The sequence below is a fragment of the Tauraco erythrolophus genome, chromosome 6 (assembly GCF_009769465.1).
Source record: "Tauraco erythrolophus isolate bTauEry1 chromosome 6, bTauEry1.pri, whole genome shotgun sequence".
Taxonomy (NCBI): domain Eukaryota; kingdom Metazoa; phylum Chordata; class Aves; order Musophagiformes; family Musophagidae; genus Tauraco; species Tauraco erythrolophus.
Window position 1 is genome coordinate 48,950,092 of NC_141470.1, and position 14,509 is coordinate 48,964,600.

The window sequence follows — 14,509 nt, forward strand, 5'->3', positions numbered from 1 at the left end:
TATATTTGAACACTGTTATAACGTCTCCTTGCAGTTTTCTTTATGTTAAAACGAAGTAATACTTTCAATCTTTCTTCTATTTTCTAGACCTCTGTTTATTCTTATTGCTCTCCTCAGAAATCTTTTCAATAGTCCCACTCCTTTCTTGAAGTGCAATTCTCCAAACTGCACATGATCTCCAGCAGAGTACAGCACTGTCTCCTCCGATGTCTCCCTATGTTCCAAGATGCATCATTCAATCCACCCAATGACTGATTTTCTGTTTGTAGCCATTAAATGTTTCTTTCTTCTGTATTTTTTTACCTCTGCACTATACAGGTTCAGTGTAGAATGTAGCATTTCCTCATTAGTATATATGCATGAATATTTGTAAAATACTGATATATCTCGTCTATGCCCTTCTTATATCTAGAGGCGTGTCCAAGGTACAAGTTACTTTTCAGGGCTAGCATGAGGTATGCCTGTGTCTATGGCCTGTGACACAAGTAAGGAGCATCATAGCTAGCTGTCTAGGCTTCACTGTCCTGCAGCTTTTATTCCTCTCTGTTCCTAGATGGTTGAATAGAATATGAAGCAAGAGGGAAGTTCGAGTTTGTGCACCTGAGTCCACAGTGAAATGCCTTAAACACAGTGAACTCTGCTGCTGTCGAATATCAGTCAGTTACTTTTTCATCTAAATGTGAACAAGTATCAGCTAGTTTTAAGAACAGACTGAGAAATCTAAGTCTAATTTCTCAGAGTATTTCTTTTAGCTTTAGCAGTAAAGACAAAATGTCTCCTTGTCTTCACTTACAGCTTTTGGCTAATAGGCACTTCGGCAAAAGCAATTCCTTGACCTCAAGTTGGCCACCATGATGTGAGGAATTTAATTTTGGAGATACTGGGTTTAGGTGGCTTTCTCACCATTGCTTAGAAAAGCTGTGGAAAAATGATATTTTTAGAAATCCAGAAACTCCACCTTATTTCTTGCGATCCCTTTCTTCACTTATTGCAGAATTTAAAGTTTCCGTAACAATGAAAGAAGAGTTCTTGACACTTCCACCACAAAAAAAGCATTCATCCTCAAATCATAGTCCATGCTACAACCAATTCTACTTAATCTTACTGCTGCCTATGCTGTGCCTTTTTGGTAGCTGAGGAAACGACTTTAGTCTTTGAGGCTAATATAGAATCCTTCAGCAGCATTTCTCTTGCAACTATAAAGGCTTCTCCCCCCCCCTATACAGTGTCATGCCTTTTTTCACAAATAAATATATATAAATTCTAATATTCCCATCATGTTTGTCTCGAGATGCAATTGTCGGGTCTGTTATTCCCTTCGAAATCAAGATTTTCTTCAACAGTAGACTAAATGAATTAGCAGTCAGTGTATACCAGCTGGGAGGATGCAGAAATCCACCCATGTGATAAAATAAATTCTCTCCTCCTTGCTACCTGTTAAAAGGAAGGAATCCAAGAAGCAAGTTGATTCACAACCCTGCTTTTCTATAGTATGAATGCTGTGATGCAACACCAAGAATAAGTAAAGCTGTAGAGCATTTGACGTTTTAGTTGCTTTGCAATATTCATAACTAACTCAAGAAGCAGCAGGCTCAGTATATGCAACAACGTATTGTACCGCTCTAGACATGTATTAGAACTTCAATAAATTGCTGTAAAGCAACTTTTTTCCCCCCTAAAGTTTGGAATCTCTCCTATTCATACATTTGGTTGATTGTTAGGCAAAAAATCTCAAGTCTTATTCCAAAAAGGCATAGATAGAAATGTTTGGTCTTTATCTTGGTGTATTCCAAGGTGAAAGATAAGGCTGCAAGATGCTTGATCTGCCTTAATCTGTTCAAGTTCATTCTGAGATTCCCTGTGAATGATTTGAGTTGGTGTCATGTCTGTAGTCACTATGAACACACTCCAATGTCCTGAATTCTCATGAGAAGCAGGGGCTTAGTTTTTGGCTTAAAGGATAGTTGTGACCATAACGAAGTATTGAGTTCTCTGTCTCTCAGTATCTGTTAAGGAAATGTTCTCACTAGACCAGTTGAAGAAATTCCACCTGGCCTTTTCAGCCCTTTTTTTACTGACACCTTGAATCCCGTTTCTTTCTTTTTCTTTATATTTTACTTCAGGGAATGTTTTGCTGTATCTTCCTATAAGTCTTCTGAAACTAAATCAATCTCTTCTCTCTTCTGCAGTTTTCCACAAAACTTGAAGTTATTCAAAACCTATAATTGATTTGTAAGGTGGAAAAATTTTTATAGGAAAGCTTGAAATAGTTCTGCCTTACTGTTTAAGTGTTTTACTCACTACATTCCTATGTTTTGCTGGGCAAATACATATTCTTTGTTAAAGATAAATCAGATGAAATGTAGGATTGCATTATTTTAGTCAACAAAGCATAAATCATATTCGAGTCCTATTTGATTGGTTTCAGTTACTGATCATCAATGTTTGGCATATTGTTTTTCATGACAGATAAATTAACTCTTTCAGTGTGGTGAGTGATGATTGTGTTTATTACTTGAATACAGTTGTTATCCCAGTGAACCATCAAAGATGTTTAGATCAGGTATGCACAGTCCACATACAGTTCTTTAAGTAAGTATGGCAGCTTTAGCTACCCATCACTGAAGCCTTGCATCACTGCATACAAAGTAAATCGTTGTTAGCTGGAGTGTTTATTTTTACTTGCTGTGTGGGGCAGGCTAGAAACACATAGTTCTGGTAAACCTGCTGATAAACTGTAATTTATTCAGCTGCAGGAGCTTGTCTGGTTCAGTGCAGGTGCCTTTAAGGAAGTCTTAGGCTCTAGGATGAATGTCTCTCAGTCAGCCCTTCTGAGAAGTGATGCAGGCAGTTGGTGAAGGGGGGCAGCCAATGACAGAAAAAAGCAATTGATGATGCACAGGATGCAGTAGGTGAACAACTTGGCTGAACTTCAGAGTTGTTTTTCCTAGCTAGCTAAACTTACACAGCCTTCAGGTGATTGATTGCCCTTTTTCATGATCGTTCATGATGGTTGCCTTCTAATTTGCCAGGCTATCAATGGCCATTCCCCTTTCAAGCATGCCTGTGTCCAGCCTGCCCCGAAAACCGTGTTTTCTGCTTAATAGCACCAACTTAGAGAGGAATTTTATATTGACTACTGGCCAAGTCTAACACATCATTTTCCCTCACTTTTGTTGCTCCCTCTCTAGCTGCATCTTCACTTGATTGCAGAGAGATGCTTTTCATCATTGTGAAAAGCCATCTGATTAGAGCTCTCATTAACCCATGAGTGAAGCTTCTTGTAAGTTTAGCTGGAGAAATTCCTTGAATGCTTCAGAATTGCAAAGCTGCCGTTTTTAAGAAACCTCAAGACTAGATTGCCGATTTCTTTTAGCTCAGCTTAAAACAAACTCTTCTTTCTCAGCAGATTTAAAGGAAACCTGATTTACTGTGTATCTTTTTATCCCTCAAAATGTCTCGAATGTCATGGAATTCTACTGCTGATCATCAGAGACTGTGTGTATCTGGACTATCCTGTCCCTGACCATACATCTGTACTGGTCCAATTCATTAAACAAAGGCATTGCACAGCCAAAATATTCCTCTGTTAAAGTGTATTTAGAAGCAGTCCTCATGGAAAAGGAAAAATCACTTTTTTCATTGTTCTTATTTCATTTTTGGAATATAAAGCGATTTTAGGATTGGAAGCATGAAAGTTACTTTTCAAATGCTCTGAGCATAGCTTTTGCTAGTCATTTTCTTCCACTTTCTCTTTTTCTACCACTTTCTCTTTTTCTACCTTCCTTCCTGGAATGACTGTAGAGTAGGTGTGTATGTCTGTGCCAAGAATCATCTCCTTGACTCTCTTAAGCCTCTTAACTTTCTCTGATACATATATCAGACATGGGATAGACTCAAGCTTGTGTCTTGTTTAAACAGGCAACATTGGCTTTGTTCAGAAAGCCATCTGATAAAAATGGACAAATTTATGGCACTGCTTTCATTGCTTTGTGTACTTCTAAGTTGTTACAGAAGCCATGTCCCAGAGTGGCACTAGAAGACTATGTCCTCGTAAGGGACAGCTCTCTGTCGGTCATGACCTCATTTGGAGTTGGGGGTGTGGGTTTCAATCAGTATTTTGGTATATCCTGAAGAGCCCTCAAGTCAGTTTGAGATTGCTGGTAAAATGAGACTATGAGATAGAAAGTGTTATGCAGATGATGGGTCCTACTGCTGACAGATAGCTTCCTCAGTGAAACATGAAAACATTTCTTCTCTGGCTTGCAGCAGGTGACTCTTTAAGAAACTAGTCCTTGAAGCTCATATACTTAAAACTGTAGAATCAAATGGGTTTTTGTCCTAGACCTTTTACTTGCCTTCCTTTTTTAATGGTAGATTGCGAGGTAGGATCACAAACATATGAAAAAAAAGCCTCACTGAAAGCACTGGTGGCAAGTCAGACCAGAATTGGCACAAGCATCTTCTTCTTTGCCGAGCAGTTTTAACAGTTGGGAAGAATGTGTTTCATCTGTCCTGGAAAACTGCACTGAAGCATCTGTTAATTTCATTAAACCACAAAGATTCATAGGTTATGAGGCCAGAAAGAGCCATTATGATAATCTAGGCTGATTTGCTATATAATTAATTCCTGTCTCACTATGTCTTTTAGAGAAAACAAGATATTATTTTAATTTAAAGTTTGCCAGTAGCAGAGAACACACCATAACCTGTAGTAAATTATTTCAATAGCAAATTACCCTCATGTAAAAATAAGTAATAATATTTTAAAAAGTGAATTTCTCTAACTTCAATTTCTAGCCCCCGGATCCCATTATTCCTTTGTCACATGGATTGAAGAGCCCTCTATTGTCAAATTCCATTTTCTGCACAGGTACTCATAGATTGTAATCAAATCACCCTTTAACCTCTACCTATTAAACAGACTGAATTTAAATGTTCTTCACTATAGGACATGCATTCCAGTCGTTTAATTATATTCCCTTTTCTCATTCTTTAACCTTTGGTTTAACAATTGAACTGCGGCTATCAGAAGCTGTCTGAGCATTTCATTGCCCAAGCCATAGGTACTGTGTTGTCTCTCTATTCCTGCTCAGGAATCAGGAGTCCTGACTGAAGGGATTCCATAGGGAATTCTACATCATGATTCACCTTGGTTTTACACCCAAGTATTGTTTTTATCCTCTTGTTTATAGTGCTGAGTGGTCTAGTGGACCTGATTATACATCAAGATCTTGATGATGTCCAAATGTGCCTGTCAATGACACCTCAAGTTGACTGTGCAAACACTTGAACTTTTTCCTTAAACACATGTGCTTTTTAAATTTCTCAAGCTAGACTGAGAGTTTGTTGGGTTTTTTTTTAAAGAAAATAATGTAGAACAACAAACACTTGAACAATAGAGATTCAAATTGAGGTGAATCTGTTTCTTTGAAAAGATCAGATTCAGAACACTTGTATCTATTCAACATCCTTTCTCCTCTCTTCCCCAAGTCTTCCTTTGTGCTTGCTTTCTTGGTCCTTTCTTTCAAACTTGCTCTCAGATGCTCTATTGTTAGTGACTTTCTGGGTTATAACTAACTCCATGTGATGTCAAAATACTATAGGTTAGAAATTAACTCTTCCAGACTTAGGGAAATTGTAGGACCAGGATCTTAAAACAATATGCTATTGTATATATCTGTCTAAAGCAGAAGTTTAAAGTGCTGAATTACTTAATCAGCAACCCATGAAGAACAGCCTGAAACTGACAAAACAAAGCAGTAGGTAGGGGAAAGGTAATTCTGACAGGGGAAGATTGGGACCACTGACTCATTGACCATCTACCCAAATGATACCATCTACTCAAAAGAGAACTATAGAAGTAGGAAATTGAGCATGTGTTCTAGTTTGCATTCTAGGTGAAGACATTTTAACCAATCATTTATCAGAACAGCAATGTATATGTATTAGGAAGATGAATATGTTAATGTTTTATGTATAAATAACCATCAATTTGGAACTTTGTCTTGGGACAGGCACCCATATATATGTATATATGTAATAAAAGGAAATACCTCTACTCTGTGTGTGGATTGGCATATTGCACACTGGGTGAACGAACTCCAGGTTTTGGGACAACACATGTAATGTTCTCTAGGTCCTTTGAAAGTCTTCCCAGAGGCAGACCCTCTGCGTTTCCCCAGAAGTTCACTACCCTCTATGTAAATAAGTGCTTCTAAAAATCCATTTTCAACTGATATCCTACAAGTTTCAGCAAGTGCCTCCACTTCTGTTATAGCTGGATTTGGCAAAGAGCAGTTCTACATTAACCTTCTCCATCTTCTGTAAACTTCAGTCGTATTTTTTCTCGATCCTCTCCAAATATGAGACCCCTGGCCTTTTCAGGCTATCCTCGTAAAGTATCCTGCTCTGTCCTCTTAATTGTTCTATTTATTTTTCTCTATACCTTTAGCTCCTCTGTTTCTTTGACATGCAGAGACAGGACTGCATGCAGTACTCAGAACTAATGTTTGTGGAACGCACTGGACTTGTTGCACACAGAAAGTACGTGCAGAAATCCTGGGCAGTCCAGTTAGAGGCAGGTGCATGGAGTCCACCTCGCACTTATCACGTGTGCCTTTCCTGGATGCAAAGGTAGCTGCAGCTCGTCTCTGCTGTCTGACTGAGGTGCGCCTCCTTGTCTGGCAAGAGGGAGAGGCTGTAACGCACAGCCGTGCTGAGTCACTGGAAGGAGGTGTATGGTCTGTCTAGCGAGAGCATTTGACATGGTTAATCCATAGAATGAAACTACTACAGTCCCACAAATTGAAACTATATTTTATCCCTGTTGCAGATATTAATAGATTGAATGTTTTTGGAGTCTGTGCCAGGGCGGAGAGAGTGCTCTAGTGGGAACCGGAGCAAAACAAGCTGTTGTGGGTCAATACTGTCCTCTGCTGGGAGGAACTACAGCTTTGTGCCATGAGTCCAAATGGGAATTAACAGCTGGCTTCTTTTGCTCTGATGTAGGGTGTTTTGCCTTTGCAACAGGAATGTTTTATGCTGTGCTGTCTGCACTGGGAAAATTCTCCTTTAATGCTTAGTGAAAGCTGGAAATTCTTCACTTGCTACAAATGTGCTGAATTGTGATTTCATTTATTTTTCATCCTGAGGTCACCTACTTTAGAAGCTTATCCCTCTTTCACTCCCTTGTTTGCCTTTTAATAATTACTGCGCGCTTGTTTCTCTGACTTTCCTGTCCTATTTGTAGAATAAACAATGCATATCTCCTTTCCCTTCTCACTTCATAGGAAATTGCTGATAATTCATCCTGCAAGCATTTTGAAAGCAGAAATCAAATATATATATGTACGTATATGCTATACATAACAGACACAAAGTATTTTAAAATAACTCCTTGGAAAAAATTGGAGTCTTCAGTAGTGTTGCAGAACATGAATTCAATTGAAATTGTGCTAGTTGCAGAAATGCTTTTGCTTGATGTATGTGCCAGCTCTGGGTTGAGGAACCATGGAAGGTGGTTGAGAGGAAGTACAGTTTACAAAAGTTTCAGGTTTGTGCCTTCTGCAGTCTCTGCCTCTGTGAGAACGGCACGGAGCAGAGAGGAGTCGTCTTTGCAAGGAATTAATTCTATGCCTGTGAGAAAGAGAAGAGCAGGAGTTCTGGGCTTCTGAGCAAGCCAGGCATGCTCTGGAGTGCTTGTCTGTTTGAGACTCTTGGCTATTTTCCATCCATATAGCAACATAGAGTCCAGAGTCCTGGTCCTTAACCCAGAGAGCATAAGAGGCCAGGTACTAAATATGTACAGGCTTTTATATGTTATCCCATAGAGTGTAGGTTTCTTGAAGGAAGGGTAAGCTATGCGGATATCTCTGTAGTAAGTTTGTGCCTGTAGCAATCTAAGATTTCTTAGTCAGAGAATCTTTAAGTCTTTGTTTATTTTTCTCTTCTCACTCTTTAGGAGCCACAGGGTAATCACCAACAGTTCACAGCAACTTGCTTAAATTTTTTTGCATCTCTCTCGTAGTAGTTAAGTGGGCTTATAGGAATAATAAAGAAATGACAGTGGTGGTACAGAGTTCCCTGCTGTGGCTAGCAGAGATGGACACGGACGTTACACATTGTTATGTATTTTGTATGGGATTTATGCAAATATAACAGCGTGGTACCAGACGCACACTGTATTTTATGTACAAAAGATTTTACAGCAGAGTGGGCCTCTGGTAGAGTTAATTGTTCTCACTGTCCTTCAGTTAAATGTTCTCTTCTGCCTGGTTATCTGATCTATAGTCGTCGCAAAGTCCTGTTGCTGTCATTTCTATAAACACTCCTGGTTGTGCTCTGTCCCTCTATCATGATGTCAGACTCTTGCGTGGTCTCCTTTCTGCTGCCCACTGCCTTTTGGAAGAAGTTTATCTCCCACGGCTGAAAGTAATTGAGGTATTTGTACTGTATGCAAGATTGATGTATGATATTTTTCCTTGTGTCTGGCAGGTTGTTTATAAGAATAACGACATTCGTCTGGAGCTGTCTCGCTTGGCACGGATTGGTGATACCAAGATGAAGATCTACGGGGAAGTGAAATTTGTATGTGAGAATGTGGCTACACTGGACCCCATCAGCTTTGAAACACCTGAGGCCTACATTAGTCTGCCTAAATGGAATACCAAAAGGATGGGCTCCATCTCGTTTGATTTCCGAACCACTGAACCCAATGGACTGATTCTTTTCACCCATGGCAAGCCTCAGGAGAGGAAAGATGCCAGAAGCCAGAAAAATACAAAGGTAGACTTCTTTGCAGTTGAGCTTCTAGATGGGAACCTTTACTTGCTTCTGGACATGGGCTCTGGGACCATTAAAGTCAAGGCCACCCAGAAGAAAGCCAACGATGGAGAGTGGTATCATGTAGATATTCAACGAGACGGAAGATCAGGTAGAGCAATGACTTTTTCTTAAGTATATTAATTTTTCAGATTCAGACCTAGGGCTGTGTATTAATTCTCAGAACCTTCAAAACCTGCTAGATATGAGTGAACTTCTTAAAAAAAAAACTTAGTGTTACTCCAGTGATGTTTATCCAGCAAAGCAAAGACGTGAATGGCTAGCTTTTCATTAAATGTTTAGTGTGAACTTCGGATAGCACATCACAGAGGCAGTCTATTAATATTTTATTCACAATCTTCAGATACTCTGGACCTATCTTTGCAATTACATGCATAATTATGGTGATGACTTCTTTGTAGACCACAGTAAGGTTTAAGATCCTTCATAACCATTATTGCTTGGTTACTGGTTTGAGAAATCCTCATTGATTTACTTTGGGTTTCTGTTCAAAAAGATACTCAGTAGAAACCAAATGAAAACTTATTGCTGTGACCTAATATTACCATGTTCTTGTGGATCTTGTGTCTTTTAAGAGCAAGGGTTTAGGATCTTGTCATGGGGAAAATAAAAGTAATGGGCACAACCAGTGACAAAGTTATGGCAACAAATCAACGTTTTCATCCTATTCTGTTTCCTTTAGTGTCTTGTAGTTTTCAGTTAGTTTTCTCTACTGTCTCTTGGATGCCAAATTATAGTCTTAATATCTGAGTCAGCATTCAGTGGATTTTCCCTTTTTTTTTCCTCGCAGCTTCTCATTTTCAAAAATTTGGTTTAGTTTATTTCTAATGATATACCTACTGTGCAATTACCAAGAAGTATTTTATTTTTTTCTAGTGCTGGATATCAAGCTAAACATACTCATGATGTACTCTGAAATTGTACAAGGAAACAAAATGATCAAATACTGTAACTTCATCTTGAGAATATGTGAACAATTGTACTCGAATTCTTCCTGAACTGTTGGCATCTCAAAGCCTGGCCGTATATCCTTTCAAAGGGAATATTGCTTAAATTTGCAAGTGGATTTGAGATTTGTCTGGTGATCTCCAGATGATAGCTTTAGGTCCCTAATTTTATGTTTCCAGTTCCTGAATGCCATCAGTAGAGAGAACACAGTGCTAGAATTTGCTTCCCTTGAGTTTTCAAAAGAGCTGACTTTTGGATACCATGCAAAGCCTAGCTGTTTGAACAGGTCTTTGCCTGAAGCTAGTTTTTTCTTTGATGATGTGAGGAGTTTCTTTGTATTTGGCATGGTGCTCTACTAGGACTTAATATGTGTGGTTATATATTGTTATCTCCTAAAGACATCGATAGGAACATTTTATAAAGGAAGCCATAAATAAATAAATGGAGCTTTGATTTCTTTTGAATTGCTAAAATTTAATTAACTTCCAAGGATAAACTCAATTAGTTGCATTCAGCACTGCCTTCAGTTTTGCTTGCTCACTTGGAGACTGTCTGGTCCCTGGAGAGACAGCTGCAGGAGGCGAAGAAACAGAAATGACACTGAGCTCTCTGTTAAGAAAGTCCATAAAAACCTAGGAAGAAGAATTCATGTTCATTTGGACTAGGAGAATGCGACAGAAGGCATTGCTACTTGGTGGATGAGACTGTAGGACTGGCTTGTTTGTCACTTGGCAGGAAGGTTTGTGGTGTTCTGGACGCTGATTAAAGATAACAGACTTTGAATTGGAAGCACTTTGCTCTTGTTGATGCTCTTTTTAATTGCGATTTCTGCTGAGGAGTACTGGGTTAATGGTCCTAGTGACTAGTGTCTTGTCTCCTTGGAAAACCAGGACACTGGCGTTTATTTCTTCACACCATACCTTTAGCAAGCATCAACCACTCTTATCCAGTGATCGTTTTGGTAGGTGTGAGTAGCAAGTTCAGGATGTCCTCTTGTTTAGTCTGTGGCTTTTCTCCCACATGTGGACCAGAGAATAGTTACTCCTTGGAGATTTTTTAATTTTTTTTTTTTTTTAAATGTAGGTGCCTGTCATCTAGAAACTGAACTGGAATAATGAACTTATTAGGTGCCATCCTTCATCCCATTTCTGTAACAGTCAAAACTTCAGGCTCTGCTGAGCTTAGTAAAATAGCCTAAAAATCCGCATATTCACTACTGCAACATACTAATGCAGGAGTGCAAATGCTGGGGAAGTGTGGCAGTTGTGCTCAACTCATCTCTGGCACCTCTGGTCCCCTTAGGCTTTGTGTATGCTTTGGTCTGTGTTGACTGCCAGAGCAACAAAAGCTGTTTTTTCTCTCTACTCTGACAGAAGCTGACAGTGTGGACATGGACACCTAGTGTTCTGTAACCTTTGTGTCCTTGAGGAAAGCTCCTATGAAGTGTCCACAAAACCTGTCACAGTTTCTGGCTGGGGAACACTGAGCATGTTACTCAAGACAATGTTTTTGGCTGGTCATTGACTACAAAACACACAAGTTGTCCCACCCACTCAGGCACTAAAAATTTTACTGGAAGGTTTTGGTCTATGGTTACATCAGTGCACTGCTTTGTATGCCAGCTGTGCCCTCAGTAACTGGAGTCTTTTGGTCTGTTTGTTCTCTAGCCCTGTATGAAGGGCCTAAGGGACTGGCAAGGAGATACTGAGATGCTTCTGATCTCTCAAGATGGGATTTGATCTACCTAAATAGAGTTGCAAATATGGGATTGGGGGGTGGGGGGGTGAGGGGAAGGATGTCAGCTCATGTGACTGCTTCTTCAATTCAGAATTTCTCCATCTCAGCAGCTTGGTCTTAAAAGTGCTGTGCATCTGAGCTAGTACCATCTCCTTACAAGAATAGTTGCAGGGTACAAAGCACTTGCAGAAAGTTTAGGGTGCTGTCTAGCCTTTTTCCTTTTATCATCTCATACTCTTTCTCCAGGTTTTACACTTCTCCTTGGCATCCAGTATTTCTCCTCTTTTGGGCTGTTTCTTTACCTTTGTGGCTTTTTGCAGGTTGTGTTGTTTCCTCCATAGTAGTAGCTGTCTGGAGGTCAGCCCTCCAGCATTTTGGGTTGTTCTAGTCTTTTGAGTAATATATACTTCACATGCTACTTTTGAGGTGTAACAGCAGAGATGGTGGAAGGGGGGCTGTGATCCCGTGGCTCCGTGACATGCTGCGTTTTACGACTATAGGTGTATTGTCACATCTTCTCTTTCTTACTTTGTAAAAGGGAAAATGTCTGCTGTGCTGCAGCTTATTTTTACAAAATGATTCATCAAATAACCCTGGTTCTCTTTCAGCCTTTAATTTGTAATGCCTCTGTTGCTTCTGGCACTCTGCTGCCTCTGACTTTATTCCTAAATCATTACTGAACATCACACACATGAAATACCTTGTGTCTGTGTCATACGTGCTGTTCTCTAAGACACCTGTTACAACTGAAGAAGAAGCACGAGTACACTACTGCACTTTCTCACAGAGACACAAAATAGAGCTAACTCTGTTAACTAAACTCTCCCACCTTATCGCAGGGGTGTATGATAAAAGTGCAGTGGTGTGGAAGTAATCTTAAAGCTTGGATAGTTGTCTCTGAGGACAGACTATCTTAATGACAAGGCAATTGGATGCAATGATTTATGGCTAGGGAGAGTGAATTGCTGATTTTCAGTTGAGTGTCTGGTGGGCAGATGTCCCTGTCACAAAAGCTACTGAATGTTCTTCTGAAAAGTACGCTGCTCTGGGATGTGAGACCTGCATTATGTTCCTTGTTTTTCTTTGGATGCAGTGTCTGACCTTAAACAAGTCACTTCACTTCTCTGCACCTGTTTCATGTTTTCTGATTACATTTCTGTATTATACGTTCTGGGACAATTTCTTGAAATATATAGGAATGGCCTCACTGCACTATGCCCACATCTTGCTGGGAGTGTAAGGAAGCTACTATAGTTTTAATAATAATTGTTGTTCTTCAAAGATAACCTTTATCTTTCTCTACCTCAACTTTCCTGTTTGTAAAATGGAAGTTAAAATGCTTAACTTTCTTTGTAAAACCATAGAATAATTTATTTTGGAGCAAACTTCTGGAGATTTCTAGTTTGAACTCTGCTGAAATCTAAACTTTCTTCAGGGTCATGCCTAGTTGTGTTTTGAATACCTTCAGGGGAGGGTGATTCCACAACCTCTCTGAGGTTTCTGTTCCCACGTTTGACCATCCTCAATGGTGAACAATGTTCCTTTCTATGGGGTTGGAGCTTCCCTTGCTGCTACCTGTGATCAGTGTGTCTCAAGACTCCAAGTGCACACTGCTGACCCATGTTCAAATTATTGTCCACTGTATCCCCAGGTCTTTTTCTGCCGAGTTGTTCCATAGCCAGCTGGTCTTCAGCCTGTACTTATATGTGAGGTCATTCTGCCCAGATGTAGGACTTTGTATTTATTGTTGTTGATTTACATTAAACATTGCTATCAGTCCTTTGCTTCACCTTGTAAAGATTTCTCTGGGTGGTAGCCCTGTCTTTCCTCCAGTGCATCAACTGTTCTCCCCAATTTGATGTCATCTACAGACTTGATGAGGGTCTATTTAATTCCATCATCCAGGTCCAGATTTGGAGGTACTGATGAAATGTTTTCTGGAAGAGTTATGTAGTGTGATTTAATACACTTTTACTTATCTTCTTTCTCTGCAGTCCTGATACCATCAAACTCCTGTACCTTCTCAGTAAGTCTCTGCTTTGCTGGATGAATATCATTGAATAATCAGTTTTTACGTGTTGTCATTTAGCCATTGCATTGTTATGCTTGTGACCTTATAATGCAAGTTGGGATACAGACACATGATGATCAGTCACTGCATGGAAGTACTTGTGGCCTGCAGTTCAAGAGGAGAGGGAGCTGTGTGGGAGAACACTGTCTCTGCTAGGAGTACATTCGGTTAAGGAGAAATCTTTACTCTCCTGCGCTGAACCTTAAACCTCGCTCAGTTATTGGAATAAAAAATGAACTAGACTGAGGCTGTAAGTGAAAGTGTTGATGTCTCCTTACTCTCCTCGTTTAGGTACTATATCAGTCAACAGCAGACGCACCCCATTCACCGCTAGTGGGGAAAGTGAGATCCTAGATCTGGAAGGCGACATGTACCTTGGTGGGCTGCCAGAGAACCGGGCAGGACTCATCCTTCCCACAGAGCTCTGGACAGCAATGCTGAACTACGGCTACGTCGGCTGTATCCGAGACTTGTTCATCGACGGGCGAAGCAAGAACATCCGGCAGCTGGCAGAGGCGCAGAATGCCGCGGGAGTCAAGTCCTCCTGCTCCCGCCTCAGCACCAAGCAGTGCGACAGCTACCCATGCAAGAACAATGCAGTCTGCAAGGATGGCTGGAACCGCTTCATTTGTGACTGCACTGGCACCGGATATTGGGGTAGAACATGTGAGCGAGGTAAGCTGAGTTTTCTGACCTCACTTATATGGACCTCAAGGTGTGCAGGAGAACTAGAACAGAATTCAGTGTTTCCGTGAGACTTTCCCCTACCCTTGCTGGTATTCCCAATGCTATGTTCCAGTCCCCACACTAGGAAAGCTTGCTTCTCTGATCATTTCCTCCTAGTCTTTTCTGCCTTCATTCCATGAGCTTACCTTCTTCGTCTGCCACTTTGCTCTCTAAGTTTTCTAA

At 40.2% G+C, this 14,509-nt stretch overlaps 1 protein-coding gene across 20 annotated transcripts in view; it reads left to right on the forward strand.

The window, feature by feature from the left end:
- NRXN3 (neurexin 3) overlaps positions 1 to 14,509 on the forward strand; it is a 1,026,565-nt gene that overhangs the window by 270,033 nt on the left and 742,023 nt on the right. For all 20 annotated transcript variants that reach the window (XM_086613885.1, XM_086613892.1, XM_086613886.1 and 17 more), the window contains 2 exons: positions 8,497 to 8,935; positions 13,892 to 14,275. In XM_086613885.1, coding sequence (XP_086470011.1) covers positions 8,497 to 8,935; positions 13,892 to 14,275 — 823 coding nt within the window. The remainder of the gene's footprint in view (positions 1 to 8,496; positions 8,936 to 13,891; positions 14,276 to 14,509) is intronic.